Here is a 27,765-nt window from a genome sequence, read left to right as displayed (position 1 = left end):
GTTTCTGTCGTAAGAGGCTCTGTTTGGGGCCCATGGCCTTCACAAGGGTACTGCTGCCTGTACAGAAAACAACAGCTCCGATTTAGGCTGTGAAAGGAGCTGCGTTTTTATAATGAAGCTCCTGCAGTTGATGTTTACTGGACTTGCTGTTGCCGCCGTCTCAGTAAGTAGCCTACACATACACTATGATGATGATGACTTGCCAAGCCTGTTGCCATGGGAATTGTGTTATTTAAAGGGTAGGGCGTGTCATTTGCTATTTACTATTAGGAGGGTGGGGGGGCTGCTGTGGCGCAGCACGCTAAGCCTCCCCATATTTGGGCTTGCATGCCCAAGGCTTGCACCCAGGGTTCGAATCCGGCCTGGGTCATTTGCCATCCCTGCCCCATCTCTCTCTCCACATTCGCTTCTTGTCGCTCTTTACTGTCCTATATGGCAAAAATAAAGGCAAAACGCTTGTAATAATATCTTTTCTTAAAAAGAAAGTTGATTACCATAATATTACTCAACTATGACATAATAAAGGCCTTTAGTAATGCACTACGACTCGGTCATTGACATGCTAGTAACAACAGCATTATAACACTGTGTTTTAACGGGTATTTGTGGCACCACATATCTGGAGAGAGCCAGTTGAGGTCTGACAAGCTTTGGTGCAGAATATTTGTTTGACTGTGTCTCGTTCCTAAATAAGGCATCACCAACAATTGTACTGTATGCACGTAATTCTTCTATGTTATTGTCCCATGTGTGTAATTCTCTGATTAGTTTGGTATGGTGCGTGACATCCCATAAAGCAAAGCTGTTGGGTTTGTTCCTCCATCCAGGTGCAGGGCAGAAAAGAAAAGACTCCCACATCCACTGGAACGTGTGAACCGCTCACACTCCCTCTATGCAAAGACCTGCCTTACACCCAGACCCTCATGCCAAACGCGTTGGGCCACAAGACCCAACAGGAGGCTGGTAGGGAGGTTAGCGAGCTGTCCCCCCTCGTGGAGCTCGGGTGCTCCACAGCCTTGAAGCCGTTCCTCTGCTCAGTGTACGCCCCGCAGTGCGAGTCCGGGAAAGCGCAGGCGCCGTGCAAGACGACGTGCGAGGCGGCGAGACGAGGCTGTGAGCCAGTGATGAAGGAGTTTGCGGTTCTCTGGCCAGAGGCGCTCAACTGTGACAAATTCAGTCTCCTGACTTGTGATGATGACAACGCTGAAGGAGTAAGACTATGTGCTTTCACAACGTGTGTGTGTGTAGACAGTGTGTGTGTGCGTGTGTAGACAGTGTGTGTGTGTGTGTGTGTGTGTAGACAGTGTGTGTAGACTGTGTGTGTGTGTGTGTGCAGAGATGTATAAAGTAGACACAAAAGTATTATTACAGATGTAATTACAACATAGTAGCATGACATACACAGCTGAAACTACGTAATATGACACTAGTAGTGTTTTTAGAAGTGTGACATTACACAGCTGAAACTATGTAATATGACACTATTAGTGTTTTTACAAGTGTAATTACATCTGTAACAGTACTGCTACTTGTGTGTGTGTGTGTGTGTGTGTGTGTGTGTGTGTGTGTGTGTGTGTGTGTGTGTGTGTGTGTGTGTGTGTGTGTGGTTTACTATATACAGTATTCATTCATGTATTTATTTCATGTAGTTATTTTATTATATTTTATTTTTGAAGGTTATGATCTCAACTGATAATACTTTTGATATCTATGTCCTAGATAACAACCTCTACACCTCAACAGAGTATCAAAATGTCTGATCTGCCCTCGATTCTGAACAGCAAAGCTGCTGCCGAAAGGAGTGAAGGTAAAATGATAAATCTGACTTTTTAAAATCTTTTTTAATTTTTTAAAATTATCTATTTTGCAAGACAGATCCCACACATTGTCTATTCCAGCACTGAGTTAACTTAAATACATGTTGCTTTTGTCATCCGACCTTCTTCAATCAATATTTAATACTTTTACTGTTGCCAGATGGAAAATGCTGAATTATCGTACCGAAACCTCAAAATTATCGTTTTTTGGGGTTTTTTCGGAGGAAATTATCGTACAAGACATACATTTTTGTTGCAAGGCATCAAAATGAATTGAATGAGAACTCTGAAATTATCGTACATCATGTTTTTTTGATCGTTCTGAGGTCAAAATGGACAAAATTCTGGTACAAATACGACAATGATCGTACATCTGGCAACACTGCTCTCACCTGAGTTTAATACCAGAGAGAGTAGAAAGAGAGAGGTTCCATTGGCCCATTGTTTCCGGGTTCTATTATTGGGGGGGAATCCCCCTTTAGGCAGACCTAGGCAGACCTGAGGACTGTTCTATTCAATGCTAGGAGCATTATGACACGCCCCGTTAGGCAGACCAGAACCTGGTATCGTTAGGTGCCCATAGTAACCTATTATGTTGGCATATCTCTATACTTAAAGAATCTCTGTTAATACTGTCTATTAAATTCTATTCTTTTTCTGCTTCCAGTTTTGAGTACTTTGACGTGCCGCTACCTATTTCTTTACAGCGATGTATCCTTAAGAGCAGACACGTCCCTGAGTTTTTGGTTAAATCTACATCACCATGACCTCATCAGATAGGATTTTATATGATGCGAAGAACTGCAGTTATCTTATATGGCTGACTGTAGTGTAACCTTGAAAGTACAACAACAGTGCCTATGTAAGAAATTGTCCTATTTTAATCTACTGTAACCTGTTGGTAACATTTATTTCCAACTCTTATTGAACAAAACATTTACACATATTTATAAATGACTAACAGATGTTTATGTCATAGGTTGGAGTCAAATTCGACTACGCCAGTCTCAGAAGCTGTTAACACATATGGATATTTTTGAAAACACATTAGTTTCAGCCTCTCATTTACATCCGATTTCCACTCTAATGTGCAGCTGTTCTCTCTTAATCATTTACATGCTGGTTAATATTTAGTGCATTGGTACATCATAATAAACCGTTAATAAAGCTTTTTAAAGGAACATTATTCTAAAGTCTCACCACATTTTTGTTGTTGTTGTTGTTGTTGTTTTGTTTTGTATTTTGTTTTTTTTCCATACCATAATTTGTTTTCCTTAAAAAATGCACCTCAGAAAGATGGATCTGATGATCTGAATACAGCAGAGTTTGAGGCCCTGAAGACGTATCTCGGCAACCTGAGTAACCTGTTCGCTGGGCGGTGGCGGTCTGCAACCAGATTTGCACAGGTTCTTAACACGCTAGGTAAGAGTGAGACACTGTTTAGGTTCTTAACACGCTAGGTAGGAGTGAGACACTGTTTAGGTTCTTAACACGCTAGGTAAGAGTGAGACACTGTTTAGGTTCTTAATACGCTAGGTAAGAGTGAGACACTGTTTAGGTTCTTAATACGCTAGGTAAGAGTGAGACACTGTTTAGGTTCTTAATACGCTAGGTAAGAGTGAGACACTGTTTAGGTTCTTAATACGCTAGGTAAGAGTGAGACACTGTTTAGGTTCTTAACACGCTAGGTAGGAGTGATACACTGTTTAGGTGCTCAAATAAACAAATTGTCATCAAAATGCAACCAAGATGATATCGGTGAATTGGTAATCAGGGCTGTAGTGGAGGGTAAACGCACGTAAACGCCGTTTACGCACCTCTGGAATTTAGGAAATAGCGTTTACCCACCTCTAAATAGCGTTTACCCACCTCTAAATAGCGTTTACGCAGCTCTAAATGGCAATTACGCACGTCAAAGTTCCCTGCGCCTTGTGATCTGCCGTTGGAATAATCCAAAATAAATTTGGTGTCATTTAAAAAATATTGTTGAACATACTTAACGGTTTAGTAGGAATCATTTTCATCTGCTCTGTATTCGGGTAGGGCCTATGTGATCTTCCAATCAGTGCCTTTCGGCTGCGGCGGCGACACCAATCAGGATCCAGGGAATATGTAAACACATACACGTTGTGTAGTTGCCTGCCTGCCTACCTGTTCAAAGTTAATCTTCATGGATATTAGGAGATATTTGAAGAGACCATCCAGTGCTTCCACTTCCGCAGATGCCAGCAAAAGGCCTCAAGTACAAAGTAAGACTGACAGAGATCAATTTACATGAGTCGATTAATTTACACATGCTTTATAAATAAGTTTGACTTGACGAATTTTGGCAATGACAGAACAAGCTTTCAGATTAGCTAATGCGTAGTCTATCCTTGTATTGCACTCGTCACCCACCGCTTGTCATTCTACATCACGAAAGCTAGCAATGCCACCAGTGTAATTTTTACAACTATAATTTTACAGCACGAGACATTCTCGTGCTTCAAGGTGAAATGAGAATAGCAAACCAAATAAAAGGTCAATTGTCATTCTAAATACCGCAAAAATACGATTTATATGATGGCTTATATAGGCCTATGATTTTTTTTAAACAGCCATTGAATTGGCACGTGTAAAACAAAAATAGCAATGTTATATTTTCTAAATATAAAACAATATAACAAAAAAACATGCTGTATAGGCTACTTATGCTGACGTAGGTAGTTATAGCCTACATGAGTGATCCTTTAACTTATGTTGTCAGTGTAATTGGCAGGCTGCTTAACTGTTGTTCTCAGCCCCACAACTCTTAAATTCTACTTTTTTCAGGCAGTGATGGTACAGGCAATGAGGCAGAGATCACAGGGAGAGGAGAAACACCAGGAGATCAGATAGAGATAGAAGAGGAAAGAGGAGGGAATGAAAGAGGACCAACAGAGAATGAGGAAACAGAGAAAGATGAAATAGGAGATGAAGAAACAGGTAGTGCGAGAGGAGTAAGAGAATAAACAGGGACAGGAGAGATGGAGAGTGGAGAGTCTGAAGTAGAGGGAGATGCAGAATCTGAGACTGAAGACACAGTGAGAGGAGAAAGAGAGAGCAGATGCCATCCCAGTATCTGGACAGAAAAACAACACATATGGTTTAAAAAAGATAACCCTTGGCTTATTGTCAATGGTGAATATCTTGGATGCAAAATATGCAAAAAAGTGAAAGGCCTTGGAGTGTTGCTTTGCGTCACTTTGTGCTGTGTCGCGTCGCGTTGCGTCACGTCATGGTCTGTCTGATCAAAAAATTCATAGTTTACCCACCTCTAATTTGACCACTACAGCCCTGTCCATGACTGTGGTATCCTCCTGAGCATGGTACGTCCAGCCACACTGCTCCCTTTGGCTGCACCCGTACTGTGAACCACCGCCTCCATACCATTTGATATCGATTTCGTAGCCCCTTAATGCACGCCGTACCTCCTGTGGCACGCTGTAATAGACATTGAAAGTTAACTACTATAGTACTACACTACTATGACAGTGCACAGGGCCCTTAGTAATACATTACGACTTGGTCATTGCCATGCTGGTAACAGCTAATTTATAAAGCCGTGTCTTAAGGGGTTAAGGCACTGATTTGATTATTTTCGATAAGATATGTTTCCGTTTGATTTTTTTCCTCAATTAATTTTCCACTTCTATTATGTTATGGAGCTAGTGGATTGGGCAGGGGCCAGCAATTTGATTATTTGGGTGGGCTCTCCCAAACAATTGGGGACCAAGTCTTGCTATCACAACAACAAAATTCTTCCCATGCTCATACATGTTTTTTATTTATTTATTTATAAACGGTGTTGTGAGCAGGGGCAAGACACTGGCAGCCAACCACATGAGATATTTTTTTGACCAACAGTGGTTTCCAACAATCACGGTACATACAGTATATCACGAAAGTGAATACACCCCTCACAGTTTTGCAGATTTTTGAGTATATCTTTTCATAGGAAAGCATTACAGAAATTTCACTTCGACACAATGATTAGTGACCTTTTAACAACATATTTAACCGCTTAAATTTCTTGTTCACTCAGAAAAAAACTAAATACAGCCATTAATGTTTGAACATGTACTCACAAAAGTGAGTACACCCCAGATTAAAATCCGGTAGAGAAGGGGCTATGTTGGCTCGAATCATCTCGAAATGAAACGAAATGAAAAGGGATGACAAGGGAGGTCATCAGTGTGCGTTTCAACCTTTCTTTGCATTGAACTTTTAAATTTTGAGTCTGCATCTGGCTTAAATAGATTGGTGTGAGATTTGAATGCAATCCTATGGAGAATATCATGATCTGCTTCAGTAGTCACAGTGCATGTTGACATGTATGTTTCTTTTAGGTGTATTTCAGATTGCCAATGTTGACAGCATTCATGCATCCCCAAACCATGCCAGTCCCACTACCATGCTTGGCTTATGAGAGGATACACCTTTTTTGTAAAACTCACTTGTTTACCACCACACATGTTTGACACCATCTAAAGCAAATTTGTTTATCTTGGTCTCAAGAGAGATGAACAGACCAAGGATATGGATCACTGGAACCATGTCGTGTGATCTGAAGAGACAAAGATAAACAAATTTGCTTTAGATGGTGTCAAGCATGTGTGGTGGTAAACAAGTGAGTTTTACAAAAAAGGTGTATCCTCTCATAAGCCAAGCATGGTAGTGGGACTGACATGATTTGGGGATGCATGAATGCTGTCAACATTGGCAATCTGAAATACACCTAAAAGAAACATGCATGTCAACATGCACTGTGACTACTGAAGCAGATCATGATATTCTCCATAGGATTGCATTCAAATCTCACACTAGTCTATTTAAGCCAGACGCAGACTCAAAATTTAAAAGTTCAATGCAAAGAAAGGTTGAAAAGCACACTGATGACCTCCCTTGTCATCCCTTTTCATTTCGTTTCATTTCGAGACGATTCGAGCCAACATAGCCCCTTCTCTACCGGATTTTAATCTGGGGTGTACTCACTTTTATCAGTACATGTTCAAACATTAATGGCTGTATTTAGTTTTTTTCTGAGTGAACAAGAAATTTAAGCGGTTAAATATGTTGTTAAAAGGTCACTAATCATTGTGTCAAAGTGAAATTTCTGTAATGCTTTCCTATGAAAAGATATACTCAAAAATCTGCAAAACTGTGAGGGGTGTATTCACTTTCGTGATATACTGTACACACCAAGATATTCGCGTTCACTTCACGTCTCCGGGAGCAGTGCGAGTCCGAGAGGTTCGCGGGCTGCCTTTCACACTGCACAGTAAACGTCCTCGTTCTATCCATGGCAGCAGCCATTCATTTTCAATGGGAGCCGCTCATTGAACGCAGACGTCCGCGCAGGAAAACAGACTTGAGTTCTATTTTGAAGGAGCAACGCTGACATGTCCGATCGGGACGGACTTGCGCCACTCTTACACCGCGCTCCTGTGTGCTAGGCATGATCTGTTTTCATGTATTCTAACCATTTCGGACAAAAAACAGACGTTAAGTGGACATCCGCGCCGTTGGTGTGAATGCACCGTCAGAGGTTGAGCTGTGCACAGCCAGGGTCGCGCAGCCAGGGGAAAAAAATAATTGAGAACCCATGTATAATCTGGCCAAACTGCTGTAGGTTCATAGCCTAGAAATCTAGACGCCCCTAGCGACCGCAAATTGAATTTGCTCCCGGGGGCAGTCTAGCGGACCCCGGTCGTTTTGCGAGGCTGAAAGTTATCCGATGACAGGGCCAATCAAATCGCGAGGGGGACCGGGCTACCTAGTAAACAGGAAACTTTCTAAGAAGAAGCATGGTGTCCGTCCGTGCTACATACAGCACAAAAGTGTTTACTTAATTTAAAAAGCCTGGATGATAATACATTTCGTGGCTGACATGGATTGATGTAATAATACACCATGAACTTATCGGACACAAATCTCAACACATTACCATTTGATCATTCGATGTTTTAAACTAGCTCGGTAAGCTAAGTTGAGCATTTTACAGAACCAGATAGTCACACGCTATTATCAGACCACTACTGTAGGTGTAGAATGAAATTGCGGCCCCAATTTCTAATAAGACACATGCCATTAAAAACGAGACATTTGGGAGCTTTGAAAGTCTTTGAGTAGCTTACTAAATAGATGGGATCGATAGTCTGGCTAGTGGGAGCGAGCTGACCGGGGAGTAGAGGTGCTTAACTCGAATCTTTGAGGCGTCCGGATTGATTGGATCATTCCAAGGAGGGTACCCGGATTAGACGGATCACTCGGATCATTCGGATCACTTATTTAAAATAAATAAAAATAAATAATAATAATGTATTTTTTAAAACGTTTCTGCCGTTAAGTAGCTATGCGCCTCGCCTTTGTTGTTCCATTTATCAATTCACGTTGATAAATCAAAGAGTAAGACAGTTTGATCAACAAAACTCACTTTATGAATGTCACAGTTCCTAAACTCATGCTGCAAGCCGACCCACCTGGGTCTCCTCAAACATGCAACTACAACTCGAACAGCCTCTGGCAGCAGTGAAACGGCATGTCCCGGATTTTGCAATAAATAATGTGTGTGTTTGTATTTAAGAAGACTAAAAGTCAAATATTTGGGAGCAGAAGTCTAGTTAAACAGGGACAGTCAGGAGGCGAGCAGCAGATGACCACTCGCTTCCGCTGCCGAGTTGCCTTGCGACTCGCACACTCGTGGCAAAAACGAAACTTAAGTGTTGATCCGATCCGTAGGGGATTCGCTGCTACCAACAACTCAGTCAGGATTCGTCTCACCGAGTCGCCGAGGGCGCCGCTGCTGAGTGACTCGGACGAGGGGAGTGACAGCAGTGGCTTTATAGACTGTACGCTGTAACGCAGTGAGTGATAGTAGAGTCACGTCTGTAGACTATAATTTCCCTAAGAGTAGCCTACAGACTGAGATGTTAAAGCGTTGGCAGAGCACTGTTAACATTTAGGAATGTAGACCTCAACAGAGTCAGAAGCACACACACGGGGATCCGCGACTCAATTGGCCACAACAGGCTGGACGGATCTAACAGGCTCGATGAATGACGAGGCGGGAGTTGGTTCAGTTTTACTCAGTGAGTGTTCGTGACTGAACAGCATACTAGGGAGATTAGAGAATGGCTGTTGTAGTCAACTAAAGAAGATATATTCCGGTTTCACAATTTCTCGCGCTGTAACTGCCATTTTGTTGACATATTAATGAAATGCCGTCTGACCCACCTTTGGCGGATCAATGCACGACAGCAATCCGGTCTGTTCGGATGAGGTCTTGATCCGGCTCTCCAACCGGATCCTCCGGGTTTTATATCATCTCTACCGGGGAGCGTCCTGCGTTGGGAGCGACAATCAGGGGAAGTTATGGGTATACAGCTAGCTAGCTAACACCGAACATGCCATGTTGACAACAATCATAAATATAACCATTTAACAACCCCCAAATTGCTCGACATTTGTGGTTGAAAACGATGCATTTTTGAACTGTATAAGTGAAAACACGATTTATTAGGAAACTTGTTTGTGGCTGTGGTCATCACACGCTTTCACTGCTACGACGGCTGGAAGTTGCCGCTTCACCTACAAAGAGGCCCTCGCTAGTGGCTAGCTAACCTGTCGTCAATAACAGAGCTAGGTATCCAGCCTTGTATTATATGCCTGCCCCAAATTCTAGTAAGATCCATGTCATTAAAAACGAGACATTTGGGAGCTTTGAAAGTCTGTAAGTCGCTTACTAAATAGATGGGAATGACACATAGTCTACCGAGCTAGCGGCTAGCCATGTATTAGTTATGGGTATACAGCTAACTAGCTAACACCGAACATGCCATGTTGACAACAATCATAAATATAACCATTTAACAAGCCCCACATTGCTCGACATTTCGCTGATTGATCAAGGAGGGCCATGTGGTTGAAAACGATGCATTTTTTAACTGTATATGTGAAAACACGATTTATTAGGAAACTTGTTTGTGGCTGTGGTCATCACATGAATTCAATACTACGACGGCTCGAAGTTGCCGCTGCACCTACAAAGGGGCGTGTCGCGTGTACGTTGTGAAAGACAGCTATGACGTTACACAGAAGTGTGTGGGGATTGGTTGTTCCACCATCCTATTGCGTGACGTTGAGTGCTGAAGCAACCGTTTATCCCGCCCACACTGCCGCCCAGCCCTCCTAGACCCTGGTACAGCTTTTTGCTGTACGGGTCTGGCTGCGCTAGGCTAGTAGGTTCACAGAGTGTTGGCTTAATCTGTGTCCATCAAATGCCTCTGCATGCTGTATGCTGTATGCGAATTCGAGACGATTCGTGTAATGAATTGTTGAGAGGGGACCATTCGAACAAAACGTTGGACCATTAGTAGAAGGCATGGGGCGTTTCGTGCAGTACCTGAGGATTTTTCGTCGAAGACCTAAGGACGTTACGTTCAACCCATGCAGACCTTTCGTTTAACTGGGCAGATGTTTAGTTTAGTCTGCCTATTTTATTAGCCTATTATTTTTATATTTTATCAAACTTGTGTGCCTACCACTACAACGCAATGAAAACAAAAATCGAACCGTGTAGAAAGTGCGTGCGTGCGTCTCTATTTTTTTTTAATTAATTTTTTATTTTAGTTCAGTTTTTTATCATTAGGCCATTTCATAGCCTATTTTATAAATATACTATATCGTAGCGGACTGCCTCTGCCTCCTCCGGAGTGAGATAGCAGCGTTACCCCCTGTGCACTACATCTGTCTATATATATATCTGAGTTATTTCTAATGTGTTGGTTACTGATTTGTATTCATTTTTGGAAAGGTAAAGGCAGTCTTATTGTTGCCTAGCTGGCGCCCATGTCATAACTTAAAACAGTCGGTTGCACCGCCACTACAATACCGACGAAATGTTTTAAAATGTAGGCTTACAACAGTAGGCTAATTTAAAGGTAAGGGATAATGTATTGTCCCACATGACTATAAGAAAATATTGCCTATACGGGACGAATAAGACCCCCGATGCCGAAGGCAGAGAGCTGTTATTCCGCTCCGAAGGAAATATATTTCCGTAGTCATGTGGACAATACATTATCCCGCTTATCCCGCCTTTACCAACATTAGAAAGCATAGAATACACAGTTAACCAGTAGTTTATAGTAACAGGTTTATTGCCATTTTATAGCGTGCGCAAAGAAAGATAGAAAAGAAAGATATAAAAAGATATAAAAAGAAAGAAAGGAGTCGCACACTGGAGCTGAATGCAGAATCAAAAGCTGCCATTTACAATTGTCCTAAGACGTCAAACTGGTCCTGGATTAACGCATCACTGTTACGTTATTTGTTCTACTGTATGCATCTAGGCCTATATTCGTTATAAAAACAGATATCTTAGAATGAGGTCTTATGAATGGTCCACCATGCTTAATTCCATAAAGCATGCCAAATGAACTTGAAAGAAATGCGAAATGAAAACAGCGTGTCAATGCAAGCTCTTTTTTTTAAATCATAAATACAGTATGAAATAGTGATGTGAGCTGTTCCAAATTGAGAACAAGCGCACAAGTCTGCAAACAAGGGTTTTGCAAAAGTGCACTACTAAAAATAAGACAAGATATTCGTTGTGATGATCTGAGTTATTTCTAATGTGTTGGTCACTGATTTGTATTCATTTTTGGAAAGGTAACGGCAGTCTTATTGCTGCCTGACTGGCGCCCATCTCATAACTTAAAACTAAAGTCGGTTGCACCGCTACAATATCGACGATTTTTTTTTAAATGTAGGCCTACAACAGCTTTAAAGGTAAGGGATAATGTATTGTCCACACGCAGTGGTAGAACGCAGGTATACGGAGTATACCCACTTCTAAATTTTAGGGGATTCAGTATACCAACTTAAAATTGATTGATCCATTATTTAGAATGGCATAAATATATACAGTATACCCACTTCAAAAAATGCGAGAATATACAGTATACCCACTTCAAAAAAGTAGACTACACCTAGACTACAAATATTTTCCTACGGGGCGAATAACACCCCCAATGCCGAAGGCGGAGTGCTGTTATTCCGCTTCGAAGGAAATATATTTTCCGTAGTCACGTGTGGACAATACATTATCCCGCTTATGCCGCCTTTACCAACATTAGAAAGCATACATAGTAAACCAGTAGTTTATAGTAACATGTTTATTGCCATTTTATAGCGTGCGCAAAGAAAGATAGTTCGTGGAACGCTCATAATTTAAAAAGAAAGAAAGGAGTAGCACACTGGAGCTGAATGCAGAATCAAAAACTGTATTAAAAGCCGAAAAAAGTAAATAAAACCGACAGACAGGGGACAAACGTTTCGGTCAGCCCATCATCTTCCTTTTCTTCCTTTTCATGCTGCTCTTGGAATTACGCATTATTACGCATAATTTAAAAAGGTTAACAAGCAACAGAGTTTGGCTACTTTCTAACTTGTTACAGCCACATTGCGCTTCAAACTGTTTGCAGGCTGCCTCGTTCACTGCGCGATATCTACTAAACACGGGTTCATAACAGGATAATTTCTATCTGATCTGCGACAGTATTCCAGGCTACTTCACCCTTAAGGAAACTATCAAGGAACTCCTCACTTGTTACTCACATACTAGTGTTAATAAAATATGTCACGACAGCGGCCGGCGGACAGTGACAGTTTGCTTTCTTGAAATAACAACATTCGGACAATAGTGTAGACTTGTGCGCTACACGCTGGGGTGGGGCAGGGCTGCTGTAGGTATCCATTGCGCGCGGCCGGTCGCTTTGGGAACTGTGTGTAAGTTGCATTTGGGTAGGCTATTGCGCGTGTTATAGTTGATTAAGTAATTGACGAGCCAACGTCCGGCAGCAGTGGCTGAGTGTGTAACTTAACTTAACTTAACTTTTGTAGGCTACTATCGTCCGAGTGTCTCCAGATTGTGATTATTTATTCATTTATTCAAAGAAGATAGCAGTTTACAGACGCTGCTGGTTGCATGGATATTGTGGTGGTTTTCCCTCCTAATTGTATTTTATGAAATTGTAAAAATAAAACTACCATAACCTTTACTCCCGTTGTCTGTCGTTCCTGAATCGTGGTCTAAATTTCACCTCTTACAATAGTGTCCAGTTCAGTGAATGATCCTGCATCCATGGCTAATTGGATAAAGCATACTAAGTGGATTTATCACAGGTGAAACGAGAAGGCAGAAAGTGCAATTAGTTAATAAATGAAACAGTGTACAGGTCAGTGCTGGTAAAAAAAAGAGTTTTAATGACTTGCACAAAGTTGATGCTCGTTTGGTGAACTTCAAAACCTGCGCTGTATTCAATAAAAGCTGGGCATAACGCACATAAAGGGCTGAAAATGAAAATACCCCTATATGTGGTACATATTCTATGTTGTAGCCTACTTCAGTTGTTGGTACCCAGACTTGCATTTTTGTCGAGTAATGTCCATTTGAACCTCACGTGAAAGTAACGGGGATTGTGCTGCATTTGGTGGATGGAGCTGATATTACGCACATAATTCTACTGAATAAACATCCAACTGCGACCCAAACGGTAACTTGTCGTGGTAGTCTATGTCGAATATGCCTTAATTTGGCTGTTTGCTATTCGCCTCTGGCATCATCCGAGCATGTGTAGTGCGAGACGCCATTATGACCGTTGCGCGTAAATATTTGCAAGAAGATGGGGCCGTCAAACACAGTAGGCTATGGATACTTATTTAACGACTTTAATGAAGATGTCATGTAGACTGTTTGACGGCCCCTTCCATAGGACAGCATCCATCCATCTATCCATCCCTTCCTCATCTTTACGCGCAACGGTAATAATAGCCATTACTTTTCTTGTAGACGTTGCGCGTAATATTTTATTCATTATCGACTTATTTCAAGCAGCATTCCACTGTCCACTCTGCGTGGCCCTGTTGAAAGGGTTGCCTTGTCTATGCGGGAAGGGCAATTTGCATGACAAGACTTCATGCCCATTAGCGAACACTTTCTTCTCAACAACTTCCCATTAAGAAATGTGTATTCTGAATGTGTTTGTCGCCGTTTTCAGCAAGCCTGGCGTCGCCATGAGGACCTGATGTTTTCCACAGAAAACATGCATGGTTGCCACCACTTAAAAAGGTGCTTGGAGAGGAGGCAAAACTGGTACAATTTAGGCTGCATTAAAGCATACACGTTAGCTTTCACGTTGTGCGATGGATGGAGACAAGTTTGGAATCGCTCCCTCTCTCTCCCTCTCTCGCTCACACACACACACGCGCGACGTAATTCTCTGCACTCTTTGCAAGACTCTACTGTCACTTGACTCGTCTTACTGGATACCAGCCAAAATTGTAAGCTAGATAGCCAATAGTTTCGATTGTGCTGCTTGGACTGGAGGTATTTAAACTGCTAAAATGTAGGCTGCATTAAAGCATCCGCACGTTTCAACTTTCACGTTGTGCGATGGGCGGAGACAACTTGGGAATGCTGTAAGTTAGAGATTTTTTTTAAAACATAGGCTGGCAAGATGTAAATGACCTGCACTGCTTGAAAAAGACGATCGACTATGTGCCTCAGGCATCTTAAATACTAAAAACTAATAGGCGGATGGCGGGTGGATTCGGTTTTGGAAATTGGAGAAAAAACATTAGGGCGGGTGGATAGCAGGTGGATTAGAAATTCTAAGAAGCGGTTGCGGATGAAATAATACATCCACCGCGCACCTCTAGGCCTACTCCACACGTAGGTATATTCCAGACCTACAGAAGACGGTAGCTAGAAGCGTTCATCTAAAAAGTTACCGGAAAGTCAGACAACTCGCTGCATGACAACCAAATGTGCTCAGTAGACGCACGCTGCCCTGATTCAATGCGACAAGGCTGTGCTTGGTCCCGCCTCTCTGCCCGCAGCTGGGGCTACTCAAATACTGTTCCAGAAATGTAAGGAGTAGAAAGTAACATAGGCCTACAGATATTTGTCAAAAAATGTAACGGAGTAAAGTAACGGCATAATAGTGAAAAAAAGCTTCTCAAATATTGTTCCAGAAATGTAAGGAGTAGAAAGTAACCTAGATAATTGTCAAAAAATGTAACGGCATAAACGTAAAAAAACGACAACATACCAGTTAAAATGAGTAGGCCTAAGTACATTTTATTTATGAAGCACATCTGAAAACAGCAAAAAAACAGTTGATTTACATACTAGATTACTAGATAGGCCTACTAGATACATTACTAGAGAGAGAGAGAGAGAACGCGCTCCTATGCAGTGTTAATATAGCGATTTCACTTCTCTCTCGCTCTTAGTGTTTTTGTTTTTGTTTTACTGTAGCCATGGACTTAACAGGGTGCAGGGGTTCTATAATGTTTTCCGACACTGTTATTTTTTCTGCCTCATGCGCGAACTATTTATTGTCATTCAGTTTGTGCCATTATTAGGCCTAGGCCTATATGAATCGCGGGTAAATCAGTTTTACCACATATTTAGACTTCGAACAAAAGAAATAGGCCTAGGACACACGGGAATAATAGGATATAAAATAGGCAGCCTGACTGGATCGATGGACGATTTCCAACAATAAAAGACAGGCTATGAAACAAAATAGGCAGCTACCAGCTTATTCAATTAATAAAACTATAGCCCAAGAACATTGCCTCGCCGGGCAGAGAGAGAGAGAGAGAGAGAGAGAGAGAGAGAGAGAGAGCGGTCCTATGCAGTGTTAATGTAACGATTTAACTTCTCTCTCTCTCTCTTTACTGTAGCCATGGACTTAACACAGGTGCATGGGTTCTGTAATGTTTTCAACACTGTTATATGCATAGTGCTCTGGCTCATGCGCGAACTTTGTTGTCATTCAGAATCAGAAACATCAAAGTGTCGGCAGACAGCATTCTCTTGTTGCTGGTGCTTCGCATCTAAAAAGTTACCGCCCAAGAACATTGCCTCGCCGGGCAGAGAGAGAGAGCGCGCTCCTATGCAGTGTTAATGTAACGATTTAACTTCTCTCTCTCTCTCTCTTTACTGTAGCCATGGACTTAACACAGGTGCATGGGTTCTTTAATGTTTTCAACACTGTTACATAAGCCTAGTGTTCTGGTTCATGCCGAACTTTGTTGTCAAAAAATGTAAGGGCGTAAACGTAGGCTAAATTGTCAAAAAATGTAACGACGTAATCGTAAAAACAACAACAACATACCAGTAAAAACGAGTAAGTACATTTCATTTATAGATTTACATGTTTAAATCAACAAAAAACAAAACTTAACAGCTGATTTAGGCCTATTTAAATAGGCTAGACAAAACCGTTAAAATGAACATATTTAAATAGACAAAACCGTTAAAATGAGCATTAAAAAAGCTGATTCTAAGAAAACCTGCATTAAAAAAGCTGATTACATTTCTAATATAGGCAGACTGAAGGGACCTTTAGTTGAAACCTAAGGATCTTTAGTTCAATTTTAAGGACCTTTCGTAGGCTTTTGCGGTAGACGGACCGTCCTCGACTAAAGATCCCCTGCCTTATACTAATGGTCCAACGTTTTGTTCGAATGGTCCCCTCTCAAGAATCCATTCGACGAAAAGACCTGTACCCCTGTATGCTACAGGCTTCTAAAAGTGGCAGTTTTTTTTTTTTTACAAATGTTTCCCAAGATATACAAAAAGAGGCAGGTGATACTATTATTTTTATTTTTTTAAATCCATTCTGATTATTACACCAACTGCTCTACAACTGATATTTGTTTTGTATTTGTACTTATTTGTAAACACCTGGCCTGCCTATTTTGGAAACCGGTGGAAATGAGCTGTTTTGCTATACTAATCTGGCAATATTAACATGTAGTTGTTCATTAATGTGCAGTGTCCTGAAAAATAAAGTAAACTAAGTAAGTTATCTCACCGCTTAATCAACAATATGCTTTGTATTCACAGGTCTGCATCTAGATCAGAAGACCACAGGCACTATGATCAAAGCTCATGGCATTGGACAGGGGACCACGTATGACGAATTTGTCAGCATAATAATAAGACTTCACCTCATGCAAGGTAAAAGATGCAACATGTGGGTTGGGATGTATTGGTACGTGGTGTACCGTATGTTTATGCTTGACAGAAATGTAATTTACTGTAATGCTATGCTCTCCTCAGAACGATTTAATGCCAAGATCTTGTCTGGCTTGCCGTGTGACTGCAAGATAGCTGGATTTACCTTTGATGAGGTGAGCATACCCACTTCACATTCACCATCCCCACTTCACATTCACAATATGGTAATAACTTAATATGCCTAATATCAGGCTTGTACGAAATTCTGAATTGAATGAATTTGAATTCAAAGTAATGCCATAATACGAACTCTAGGTGGTGTCATTACCTTGAATTTCTTTTAATTTAATCTACACCACCCATTGAAAGTACATTGAACACCATCACCTAGTGTTCGTATTATGGCATTACTTTGAATTGAAATTCTTTCAATTCGGAATTTTGTACAAGCCTGCCTAATATGTGCACTTTGTTTGCATTTGTGATGTCAACTATGACTATGTCCTCGATTGTAAGTCGCTTTGGTTAAAAAAAGCGTCTGCCGAATGCAATGTAATGTAATGTAATGTAATGTAATGTAATATGAAGTATACCTATTATTCATCTCTCTCTAACTCTCTCTCTCTCTTTAGCTCATCTTGACTTCAGTCCTTTGAATCCTGACTTTTCTTCTGAAGACAAGTCTTTAAAAAATTTTTTTTTAAATGAGTGATCCGACTCAGAAGTGATCGGTCATCATGTGGCTATGCGATGTCATCTTCAGAATGCTTGGAGACATGTTCATGTTCTATGTATTATTTTCACTTAAGGCTTAATTATATACAGTACAGCCTATTGTGTTTTATGTCTTGTGCTGGCAATAACAGAGACAGCAGGCATGTTGGGGTTTTATTTTGAAACGAGCCAGGAGGCGCACATGCGCAATTGAGGATGCCAATATGGCGGCCTCCTAGGAATGAATATATGTGAGTTATTCATGCTGTTTGACAAGACGCACAGGAATCAGTATAGCAACATGACCTGAACACAAATTTGACCCAAGAAAGTCTAATAGCTCACAATAATATACAACAGAATATGCGTAGGAACATTTCAACTACCATAAAATGGGATTGAGAATTTTTTCTGCGTTTATGAAATTTGCCTCTATTAAGCGTGTGCTTGCGCAATTTTAGCCCGTTCTTCATTCAGTAAATATTAAGTTTGGCCCGCGATTTTGGCCGAGATTTAGATTTTGATAATGATGATATGATTTCATTTTGACACCCCTGATACACAGTATCTGTCCCCTCTATATCATAAATATAATCTCAATAAAGCTTTAAAGTTTTTGCACGTCTTTGTAAGACTCTTAAATTCAAACATGTATCAGTTCAGTTTTGAGAACCTTTAACCCTTGCAACGGTACATACTCACCAAGATCTTTGCGGTCGCTTAACGTGTCCGAGAGCATTGCGAGTCTGAGAGGTTCGCAGGCTGCCTTTCACACTGCACAGTCAGCGTCCACGTTCTATCCGCGGGAAGCAGCCATTCATTTTCAACGGAGCACGCTCATTGAACACGGCCGTCCGCGCAGGAAAATAGACTCGAGTTCTATTTTCAAGGACCATCGTTGACATGTCCGGTTGGGCCGGAAATGCGCTGCGCTTACACCGTGCTTACACCGCGCTCCTTTGTGGAAGGCATGATCTGTTCACATGTATTCTAACCATTTCAGACTGATACTGGACACGTTCAAAAACGAAATGGTACAAACTGAAATAGAACATGATAACAGTAGTCTGTTACATTGTGGCTAATGCTACAGGCAGTGTTGCCAGATGTGTCTGACCAAATCCCGCCCAAAAGCTTCTCAAAAACCGCCAAATTGCGCTAAATTCCGCCCAAATCCAACAAATTACATTGACTTCTATGGGCCAAAAACGGCTGAAAAAAACGCCAAATGGCCAATTTTTCCCATTTTTACCCGCAGACGCTCATCCAAAGTAGCCCAATTGGGCGGGCACCTGCCCAATCTGGCAACACTGGCTACAGGACTGGACTGGTAATCTGGCATACAGGGCATCTTCCCAGTGGGCCAACAACCCTTTTTATTTAACCCATTGTGTCCTGGAGACACATATACGCTGCATTCAGGATTTATTAACTATGTGGGTTTGTTAGAGCTTAATGAACACATTATAATGGAAGAGGAGGGTCTTGGCTTTTAAATGTAACTCATTACATGTTTGTATGTGCTTCGGAGGCTGAGATATGTAGGATTTAATAGGCAGAGGGCACCCTTTCCCAAAAAGGTCTTAGGACAAAATGGGTTATTGTTTCTTTTTTTCCAGAGAGCCCAGCCCACAATAAAGATGGGGTAACCTATTGGTCTATCAATTTGTGGAGATATATGAGCTAATCGTGGTTATGTAGAAAAGCAAGGGGGCTGGTCTATGCCAAAAATGCCAGGGCCGTTTTTGTGGTCCTCCCAGTCCAGCACTGAATGCTAATTGTGCATTATTAGTCACACTGTCATTCGTCATTAGTCACGGTAAACCAGAATGCATTGAAATGGCAAAGTGTGCATGCGCGCTGCACAGCAAAAGCAGCACTGCGCCCGGTATTTCAAAAGGATAAAGGAAAACTGTTTTTCAGTGGAAGCAGTAGTGTTCAAGTAAAATTGTTGAAGAACATGGAAAAATACTTATTCCTCAAAGGTTTTATTTCACTTTGTAATTAAACCATCGACAGGGTTCACTAGCACTGGACAGTAGCAAGTTGGACAGGCTTGCGCACATTTGCAACTAAAGCGACTACAGTATATTCTTGAACTTTCAAGACACGAGCGATTGCATTACGCATGCTTACTTACATTCCCCAGATTCTGCTTATGGCACCCCGCCAGAGAATAGGTGAGTGAATTATCTGTGTTCATCACAGCATGCTAATACATGGGTTCTCAGTGTTTATCAACACAATGTTATGAGGAGGGGCTAGACACTGGCAGCCAACCACGTGAGCTAATTTTTTGACCGACAGCGGTTTCCAACCATTAGAGGTTGAGTTGTGCGCAGCTACTGCTAGGTTTGCGCAGTCAGGTTATAAACAAAATGTGGAACCCATGTATAGGCTGCATCGATTTGTAATGAGCAATTGGCACTTTCTTGTAAATGTAACGTTTTTCTAGCCTGATAAACCAGACTAAATGTGGATGTCTAATTTAGTCTGGCCTCGATGCATAATACATCCGAAGATTGTTGATGAGAACAAACTTCCCTCAAAACCCTGCCCACTTTGATTCAAAACACATCTTTGCGTTGTAATTGGTTTGCCAGATTCTTGGCATTCTAGCTTCATTGAATCATTATGCGAGGCCAGACCCACCCGTAGACAAAACATTTTGCCGTCCAGCGGGTGGCGCTGGTTCACCAGGCTAACGTTTTTCATCACTGGAGTGTTTTATGTTGATTAAGCAAATATACAGGTGCTGTGTGTGGACGATGACACTATTGTCTGACTCAAAAATAATCTTGCAATTATGAGTCATTGTTTTGTAATGCTTTTTATTATCTCTTACTGCAAAGTCGGCGTAGTCTCTCTTAGATATAGTCAGTGCTCAATGTTCCAGTACAGTGATTCTCAAACATTTTGTGTGAAGTACCACCTGAGTAAATATTGAGCTCTCCGAGTACCACCTTGACAACCAACATTAGAATATCGTAGTAAAGGCCTTCCATATTCACTTTTGCCAGTCAATACAGGAGAGGTTCATAATGGCATCAACAGCTACGGTCACATTCAGTGCAAGTTTGTTTTTAAATTTCTTGCTTGCCTAGTATTATTCTGCATTATGTTTTCAGATTCATATAGTTCAATATTACAAAATGTGAGACCAAAGAGACATTTTCAACTGCAACAACTTGATCAGCCTTCAAATCAATGCACAAAAAAATAATTCTTCCAAGTACCACCAGAGATGTCTCAAGTACCACCAGTGGTACGCGTACCACAGTTTGCGCACCATTGTTCTAGTAGGCACACTTGGAAGTGTGCCAGCCTAATTAGTCACGCCCAGTGATTGGATGCTCTGCAGAGTTCACCAGAGTATCCAATCACTGGTCGTGACTAACTAGGCTGACACACTTCCAAGTGTACATAATAGAAATTGCCAAAGGCTGTAACCCAATGTCCAGTATGTTCTAGCCTTGCTAGGACATGAAAGCCCCAGTGATTGAATACTCTTTGGTGAACTCCTCGAAGTATCCAATCACTGGGCGTTTCACATCCTAGCAAGGCTAGAACACTGGGCATTGGGAAACAGCCATAGATTAATGAAATGCTGACAGCAGGGGCGCCACCAGAAATTTTGGGCCCTATGAAAGATTTGAACTTTGGGCCCCTGTTAGTGCTTTTGGGTCATCTTAAGGGCCCTTGTCAGTGCTTGGGCCCTTAGAATTTGTAACATCTTTCCCCCCCTAGTGGCACCCATGGCTGACAGAAGTATGTCTGTATGTGGGTGGGTCTGCCTATAGTCAGAAGGGGAATCCCCTCAAGTTGCACAAGAGCCCAGACATTTCTGAAACTATTTCTGGACAGCAGCAAGTCGGAGAGGCTTGCGCACATTTGCAACTAAAGCGAGTCGACTACAGTATATTTTTGAACTATCAAAGGAGACACGAGCGATTGCATTACGGACGCTGATATTTACAGTAGGCCTACATTCCCACAGATTCTGCTTATGGTACCCAGCCAGAGAATAGGTGAGTGAATTATCTGTGTTCAGCACAGCATGCGTATAGGCTATGCATGCATCGATTTGTAATGAATGAATTGCACTTCCTTGTAAATGTAACATTTTTGTTCATCACTGGAGTGTTTTATGTTGATTTTGCAAATGTGCTTGTGCTGTGTGTAGACAATGACACTGTTCTCTGTTCACTGTTCACTGACTCAAAAAATCATGTTGCAATCATGAGTCATTGTAGCCTCGCGAGGCATCTTACGTACTTCCGCCAAAGGATTGGCTCCACTGCGGTAGTCTGGCCGTGCTTCTCTGTGGAGTGCCTGGAGCAGTAGGATTTTGATCTTTTAGATATATTAATGACATGCTAACAGAATAGTAGCTCTATGTTTATGTTGGTGAGTCTGTCTATAGGCAGAAGGGGAATCCCCTCTAGTTGTACATTTCTAAAAACTACATTTCATCGAAATCCGACAGACAAACACGACTGAAAACATAACCTTGATGGCGGAGCATAATCTCCTTGGCGGAGGTAAAAATGCATACCTACCGTGGTCCTGTCGGGAAGCAATCAACTTTTAGCATCATCAACGGTTCTGGGTAGAGGCATGTTGAAGGCAGTGATGTGGTTTAAGCAGAGACGTTCTATTGGGACTAAGAAATGTTTGGTTTAAACTTTGGCTGATTCTGTTCTGCCCTCGACCATTAGCAAACCAAGAGAGGTGGGTCAACCATGCTGTTTAAAGTGAAAGTGAAAGCCCATTGGGAAACTCCAACTCCCATTGTCATTGTGACACAGCACTCCACAGCACACAAGTGAACACTGCACACTGCACACAACGAAATTGCATTTATGCCTCACCCGTGCAAGGGGGCAGCCCTCAGTGGCGCCCCATGTTGAGCAGTGCGGTGGGACGGTACCATGCTCAGGGTACCTCAGTCATGGAGGAGGATGGGGGAGAGCACTGGTTGATTACTCCCCCCACCAACCTGGCGGGTCGGGAGTCGAACGCCCTAACCGCTCACCCATGACTGCCCGTTTGAGAATGTTAGTTGTTATGCTCTTGGTCAGACCAAGTCTCGAAGAGATTTGCAAGTCGATGATAACCAGGCTAGTACAGGCCACCAGCAACAGTACAGTACAATTACCTCCCAGTGGCTCTGGACCTACTATGTACTAGACAGCTCGTGTGTATGTTATGTTGATGTTGTCTTTATGGTACTTCATGTAGTAGGCATGTCATCAGTATGTGCTCCCTGAACTGGTGAGCAATCAGTTCTGCTCAGTCTGACCCTATATTTAGGTTAACTTCAATGTATCTCTCTCTCTCTCTGTGTCTCTGTCTCTGTCTCTGTCTCTCTCTCTCTCTCTCTCTCTCTCTGTCTCTCTCTCTGTCTCTCTCTCTCTTTCTTTCTCTCTCTTTCTCTCTCTGTCTCTCTCACTCTGTCTCTCTCTCTCTCTCTCTCTCTCTCTCTCTCTCTCTCTCTCTCTCTCTCTCTCTCTCCTTTCCCAGTCATGTGTTCCCTGTTCCTGTTGCTGTGCATGGTGAATGGTGCAGCAGCTCTTGACTGTGTGATGCACTTGCTGTCCAACTGCTCTGCGCTGTACAGCTTGAGTGAGGCAGTCAAACCAGGATGTGACACTGACCGGACCATTTCTGTAAGACTTTCTCAAGGTCGATGTTTTGGTGTGCTAAGCCTGTTTATATTAGCCAGGCCATGCCCTCCTAGTGGTGCAACACCTTCTGTGTTGCTTCTAGTCAGGCCAAGAGCAATGCAAATATCGTTTCCGATCTCCCGAAAAATCGAGAACTCCACCCACTTTGTCTGACACCTGTCAACCAGTAGAAGACCTTGGGAGGCGGGGTCAACCATGCCGTTTGGGAAATGTTAATTGTCATGCTCTTGGTCAGACCAAGTCTCGAAGAGATTTGAGAGTCGATAATAATCAGGCTAGTTTATATATGGGTTTAATGACAGGGTTTTTTGGGGGGCTCGGACGTCAGGTGGTACATAGCTGGTGTCCAATGGGCATCAGGACACTGTGGGGCAGTCGTGGTCTAGTGGTTAGAGAGTTGGTCTTTCAATCTAGGGCAGAGATGTCAAACTCAGGCCCAGGGGCCAAATTTGGCCCGTAGAGCCATTTTATTGTATCACAATTTATATGTATTACAGTTGGCCCACATACACCATTAATGTACAGCGTAACACAACTGAACATGAAATATGCTGTATCACAGGATGTGCAGACACATTTGAACAGACAAATATGATGGGAAAGAGTGTATGTGAAATTGAAGTGCATGCATGCAAATAGTCAATTTAAAAAAAAAGAATTGTTGAGTTTGGCCCGCGACTTCATTCCAGATTTTGATTTTGGCCCTCGGTACATTTGAGTTTGACACCCCTGGTCTAGGGGTTGCCGGTTCAAATCTCCCCTGACCTCTCCCTACATCTCCATCCATGGCTGACATGCCCTTGAGCAAGGCAGCTAACCGCACATTGTTCCAGGGAGTGTAACCAATACCCTGAAAAATAATAGTTGTAGGTCGCTTTGAATAAATGAAAGCGTCAGCTAAATGTAATGTAATGTAATGGTAAAACCACAGTAATTGGTTAATTACTGTACTGCAATGAATATGCATCTTAGACAATAATGTAATACTGTATATATAGTATAATAATAAAATGTATAATTTAATGTATGATAATAAGAGAAACACTTACAGATGCCCGCTTTTAATGATACAGGGGAAACCTGGGGGAAACCCTGGTTGAGTCATCGAATGATAGATTAGTAAACTAGACCAGGGGTGTCAAACTCAAATTGACAGAGGGCCAAAATCAAAATCTGTATTGAAGTCGCGGGCCAAACTCAATATGTTTTTACAAAAATTAACTAAAATTGCTCATGTTTAAATTTATGTTTGAACAGATTCCCATCATAGTTCAAATGTGCCTGCACATATTCTGTTGCATTTCATTGTGAGCTGTTTCAATGGCCTGGGCCCACTCATATTCGTGTGATATGCGAATTTTCATGTTCAAAATCTTAATACGCTATACAGTTGTGGTGTATGTGGGCCAACTGTAGTACCCATTTCGGTAACACTTCCAAATAAGGGGCCATAATTAACAGTAAAGTAGCTACAACCTAATACTTAAGTAAGGGTTAATAATCATTATTTAATGCCACATTAGACACATATTAATTGTTATTAATGCATATGTTGAACATTAGTCAGCAGTTACTTAACTATTAGATAACTATTACCTTGTGTTACAAGTTAATAGCATATTATTATTTAACTTATAGATAAGTAAGGGCACAGTTAATAGTTAAGTAGCTATCAGGTCATACTTAACTAAGGACCAAAATTAACACTTACTTAATACAAAAGCAAGGCATAACTAATGGTTAATTAATATATTATTAATATATAATAATTATGGCCCCTTATTTGGAAGTGTTACCCCCATTTCAAATGATCTCGCGGGCCCATGGCCCGGCCCTGAGTTTGACATCCCTGAACTAGACTAAACCCCAGAATATATTTTTAGCCTGGTATGTTGGTCTAGCCTCACACCATAGGGGGTACTAGATGCAATTTTGTAGTGTGCAGTGTACACTTGTGTGCTATGGAGTGGAGTGCTGTGTCACAGTGACAATGGGAGTTGGAGTTTCCCAGTTGGGCCTTCACTTTCACTTTCACTGTATGTAATTCTGCTTTTATCCATACCATACAGGTGGAGGGAACTCACGCTGGAACGTGTGAACCGCTCGATGTCCCTTTCTGCAACGACCTGCCTTACAACCAAACCATCATGCCACACGTTTTTGGCCAGAAGAAGACCCAAGAGGAGGCTGCTTTGGAGATCAGCATGTTCTGGCCCCTGATAGGGGACCAGTGCTCTGCAGCCTTGAAGCCTTTCCTCTGCTCAGTGTACGCCCCGCAGTGTGAGTCTGGCAAAGCTCGAGCGCCGTGCAAGACGACGTGTGAGGCGGCGAGACAAGGCTGTGAGCCATTTATGAAGGAGCAGGACTTTGCCTGGCCTGAGGCGCTCAACTGTGACAAATTCAGTCTCCTGACTTGTGAAGGTGAAGATGACGGCGTTGAAGGAGTAAGTCTCTCTGTGTGCTTTTACTCTGTGTGTCTGTCTGTGCTTTTACTGTGTGTGTGTCTGTGTGTGTGTGTGTATGTGTGTGTGTGTGTGTCTGTGTGTGTGTGTGTATGTGTGCAGAGATGTAAAAAGCAGATGCAAAATTAAGCAAGAGAGGCTGTGGGTTGTGCTGAATTGATAACAGCCAAGGGGAGTGGGGCACGACGTGAAGTGGAGTGCCGTAAACGTCCCCTTGCCCGTTATCAATTGAGCACAACCCACAGACTCAAGTGGCTTATTGCTTGAGGAAGTGATTTTGGTTACCCTGGCAACGTTACTCGGCGTGCGTGCCTGCGTCGTGCTGCCAGACACACACTCGCTACAAAAAAACTCGACAAGGAGGCGATTAACACCGCAGGAATGAAATGTCTTTCCAATCACACTGATACCCCAACCACAGATGGTGCAAAGATGTGCTCATCTTGCAGACTCCCTACCCCAACTGCGAAATATTCTCATTACCGACGTAGATGCGTTTTGTCTAACTTGGACACCCATAGAATCTTCAGGTGGAAGGTGTAGGTTTACGCTCGATTGACCACAGCTATCAGCAAATCAGAATCGAGAACCGGACCGCACAGTGTTAGATGTATTGTTACAGGAGTAATTACAACACTAGTACTATGACATTACACAGCTGAAACTACGTAATATGACACTACTAGTGTTGCAATTACATCCGTAACAGTACTTCTACTTCTACTGTGTGTGTGTGTGTGTGTGTGTGTGTGTGTGTGTGTGTGTGTGTGTGTGTGTGTGTGTGTGTGTACTGTATGTATATATAATATATTTGGATATATATGCATGGATCTTTTTGCTCATTTATGCATTTAAGATGTTTGATTTTTGCTAATGATCTCAATCTGATAATATTTTTTACGTCTATGTACTGTATTGAAATAACAAGCTCTACACCTCAACAGAGTATAAACATGTCGGATCTGCCCTCGTTTCTGAACAGCAAAGCAGAAAGCAGAGAAGGTAAAATGAAACAATAGGCCTCTTTGTAATGCATAGATGTGTTTTAGTAATGCACTACGATTTGGTCATTACCATACTGGTAACAACAAATGTATAAAGCCGCATCTTAAGAGGTTAATGCATATGCCACAGGTGTGTGTGTGTGGGTGGCGTGGGAGGGGGTACAGTAATAGAATCTGTCTCTCTCTCTCTTTGATACAAGTGAAAGTGAAAGCCCATTGGGAAACTCCAACTCCCGTTGTCATTGTGACACAGCACTCCACAGCACACAAGTGAACACTGCACACTGCACACAACGAAATTGCATTTATGCCTGACCCGTGCAAGGGGGCAGCCCTCAGTGGCACCCCATGGGGAGCAGTGCGGTGGGACGGTACCATGCTCAGGGTACCTCAGTCATGGAGGAGGAGGATGGGGGAGAGCACTGGTTGATTACTCCCTCCGCCAACCTGGCAGGTCGGGAGTCAAACCGGCAACCTCTGGGATGCAAGTCTGACGCCCTAACCGCTCACCCATGACTGCCCTACATGCACGACTGATACATACACTGTATTCTGTTTCTTCTCAGATGCCCTGCGGTGTTACCACGGGTCTGATGAGGTGGACATAATAACCTGTCCTGAAAATAATGGCTGTGTTACATTAGGTGAGTAAGCAACTACAAATCAGCGTTGTCTGTATTGCTGATATCACAGAAATCTCAACTTGTACAGTACTGATCAGCATCTCTTTGTGCTTTTACACTAGGTGAGTAAGCAACTACAAATAGGCAACAGTAACTTGGGCCTTTCGTTAAGTCTTTACGAGAAAAACTGAAAAAAAAATTACTTTAAGCCTTGTGGTGCCTTTACGAATAGCCTCGTTTCTCGTGGTTGGGAGACGAAAGGGGGAACTCACAATTGGGGTAGTTTGGTTCTGGGGGAACAAGAAGAATAATGCCGACGGACGTCAACAATCGAGTGCGAGTGAAGGCTAACTGGAAAACACGGTAATCAAACATTTCAAACAAGTGATTTACGGTAAAGTTT

The 27,765-nt window shown here is 42.2% G+C and overlaps 2 protein-coding genes across 2 annotated transcripts; both read left to right on the top strand.

Moving 5' to 3' along the window:
- Window positions 1-18,178, top strand: LOC134448853 (frizzled-5-like). Its single transcript, XM_063198524.1, has 8 exons — window positions 1-163; window positions 828-1,211; window positions 1,720-1,807; window positions 2,485-2,528; window positions 3,110-3,239; window positions 16,759-16,872; window positions 16,975-17,045; window positions 17,505-18,178. The coding sequence occupies exons 1-8, from the start codon at window positions 113-115 to the stop codon at window positions 17,526-17,528; spliced, it is 906 nt and encodes a 301-aa protein (XP_063054594.1). The 5' UTR covers window positions 1-112; the 3' UTR covers window positions 17,529-18,178.
- Window positions 18,179-18,352: 174 nt separating this feature from the next.
- On the top strand, window positions 18,353-27,492 carry LOC134448766 (frizzled-1-like). The gene is made up of 6 exons (XM_063198424.1): window positions 18,353-19,766; window positions 23,110-23,255; window positions 25,343-25,717; window positions 26,680-26,737; window positions 27,306-27,383; window positions 27,485-27,492. The coding sequence occupies exons 1-6, from the start codon at window positions 19,715-19,717 to the stop codon at window positions 27,490-27,492; spliced, it is 717 nt and encodes a 238-aa protein (XP_063054494.1). The 5' UTR covers window positions 18,353-19,714.
- The last annotated feature ends 273 nt before the right edge of the window (window positions 27,493-27,765 follow it).

This window comes from Engraulis encrasicolus, chromosome 5 (genome assembly GCF_034702125.1).
Source record: "Engraulis encrasicolus isolate BLACKSEA-1 chromosome 5, IST_EnEncr_1.0, whole genome shotgun sequence".
Lineage (NCBI taxonomy): Eukaryota > Metazoa > Chordata > Actinopteri > Clupeiformes > Engraulidae > Engraulis > Engraulis encrasicolus.
Note: the sequence above shows the minus strand (reverse complement) of the source record. Positions and strands in the feature narration are given on the sequence as shown.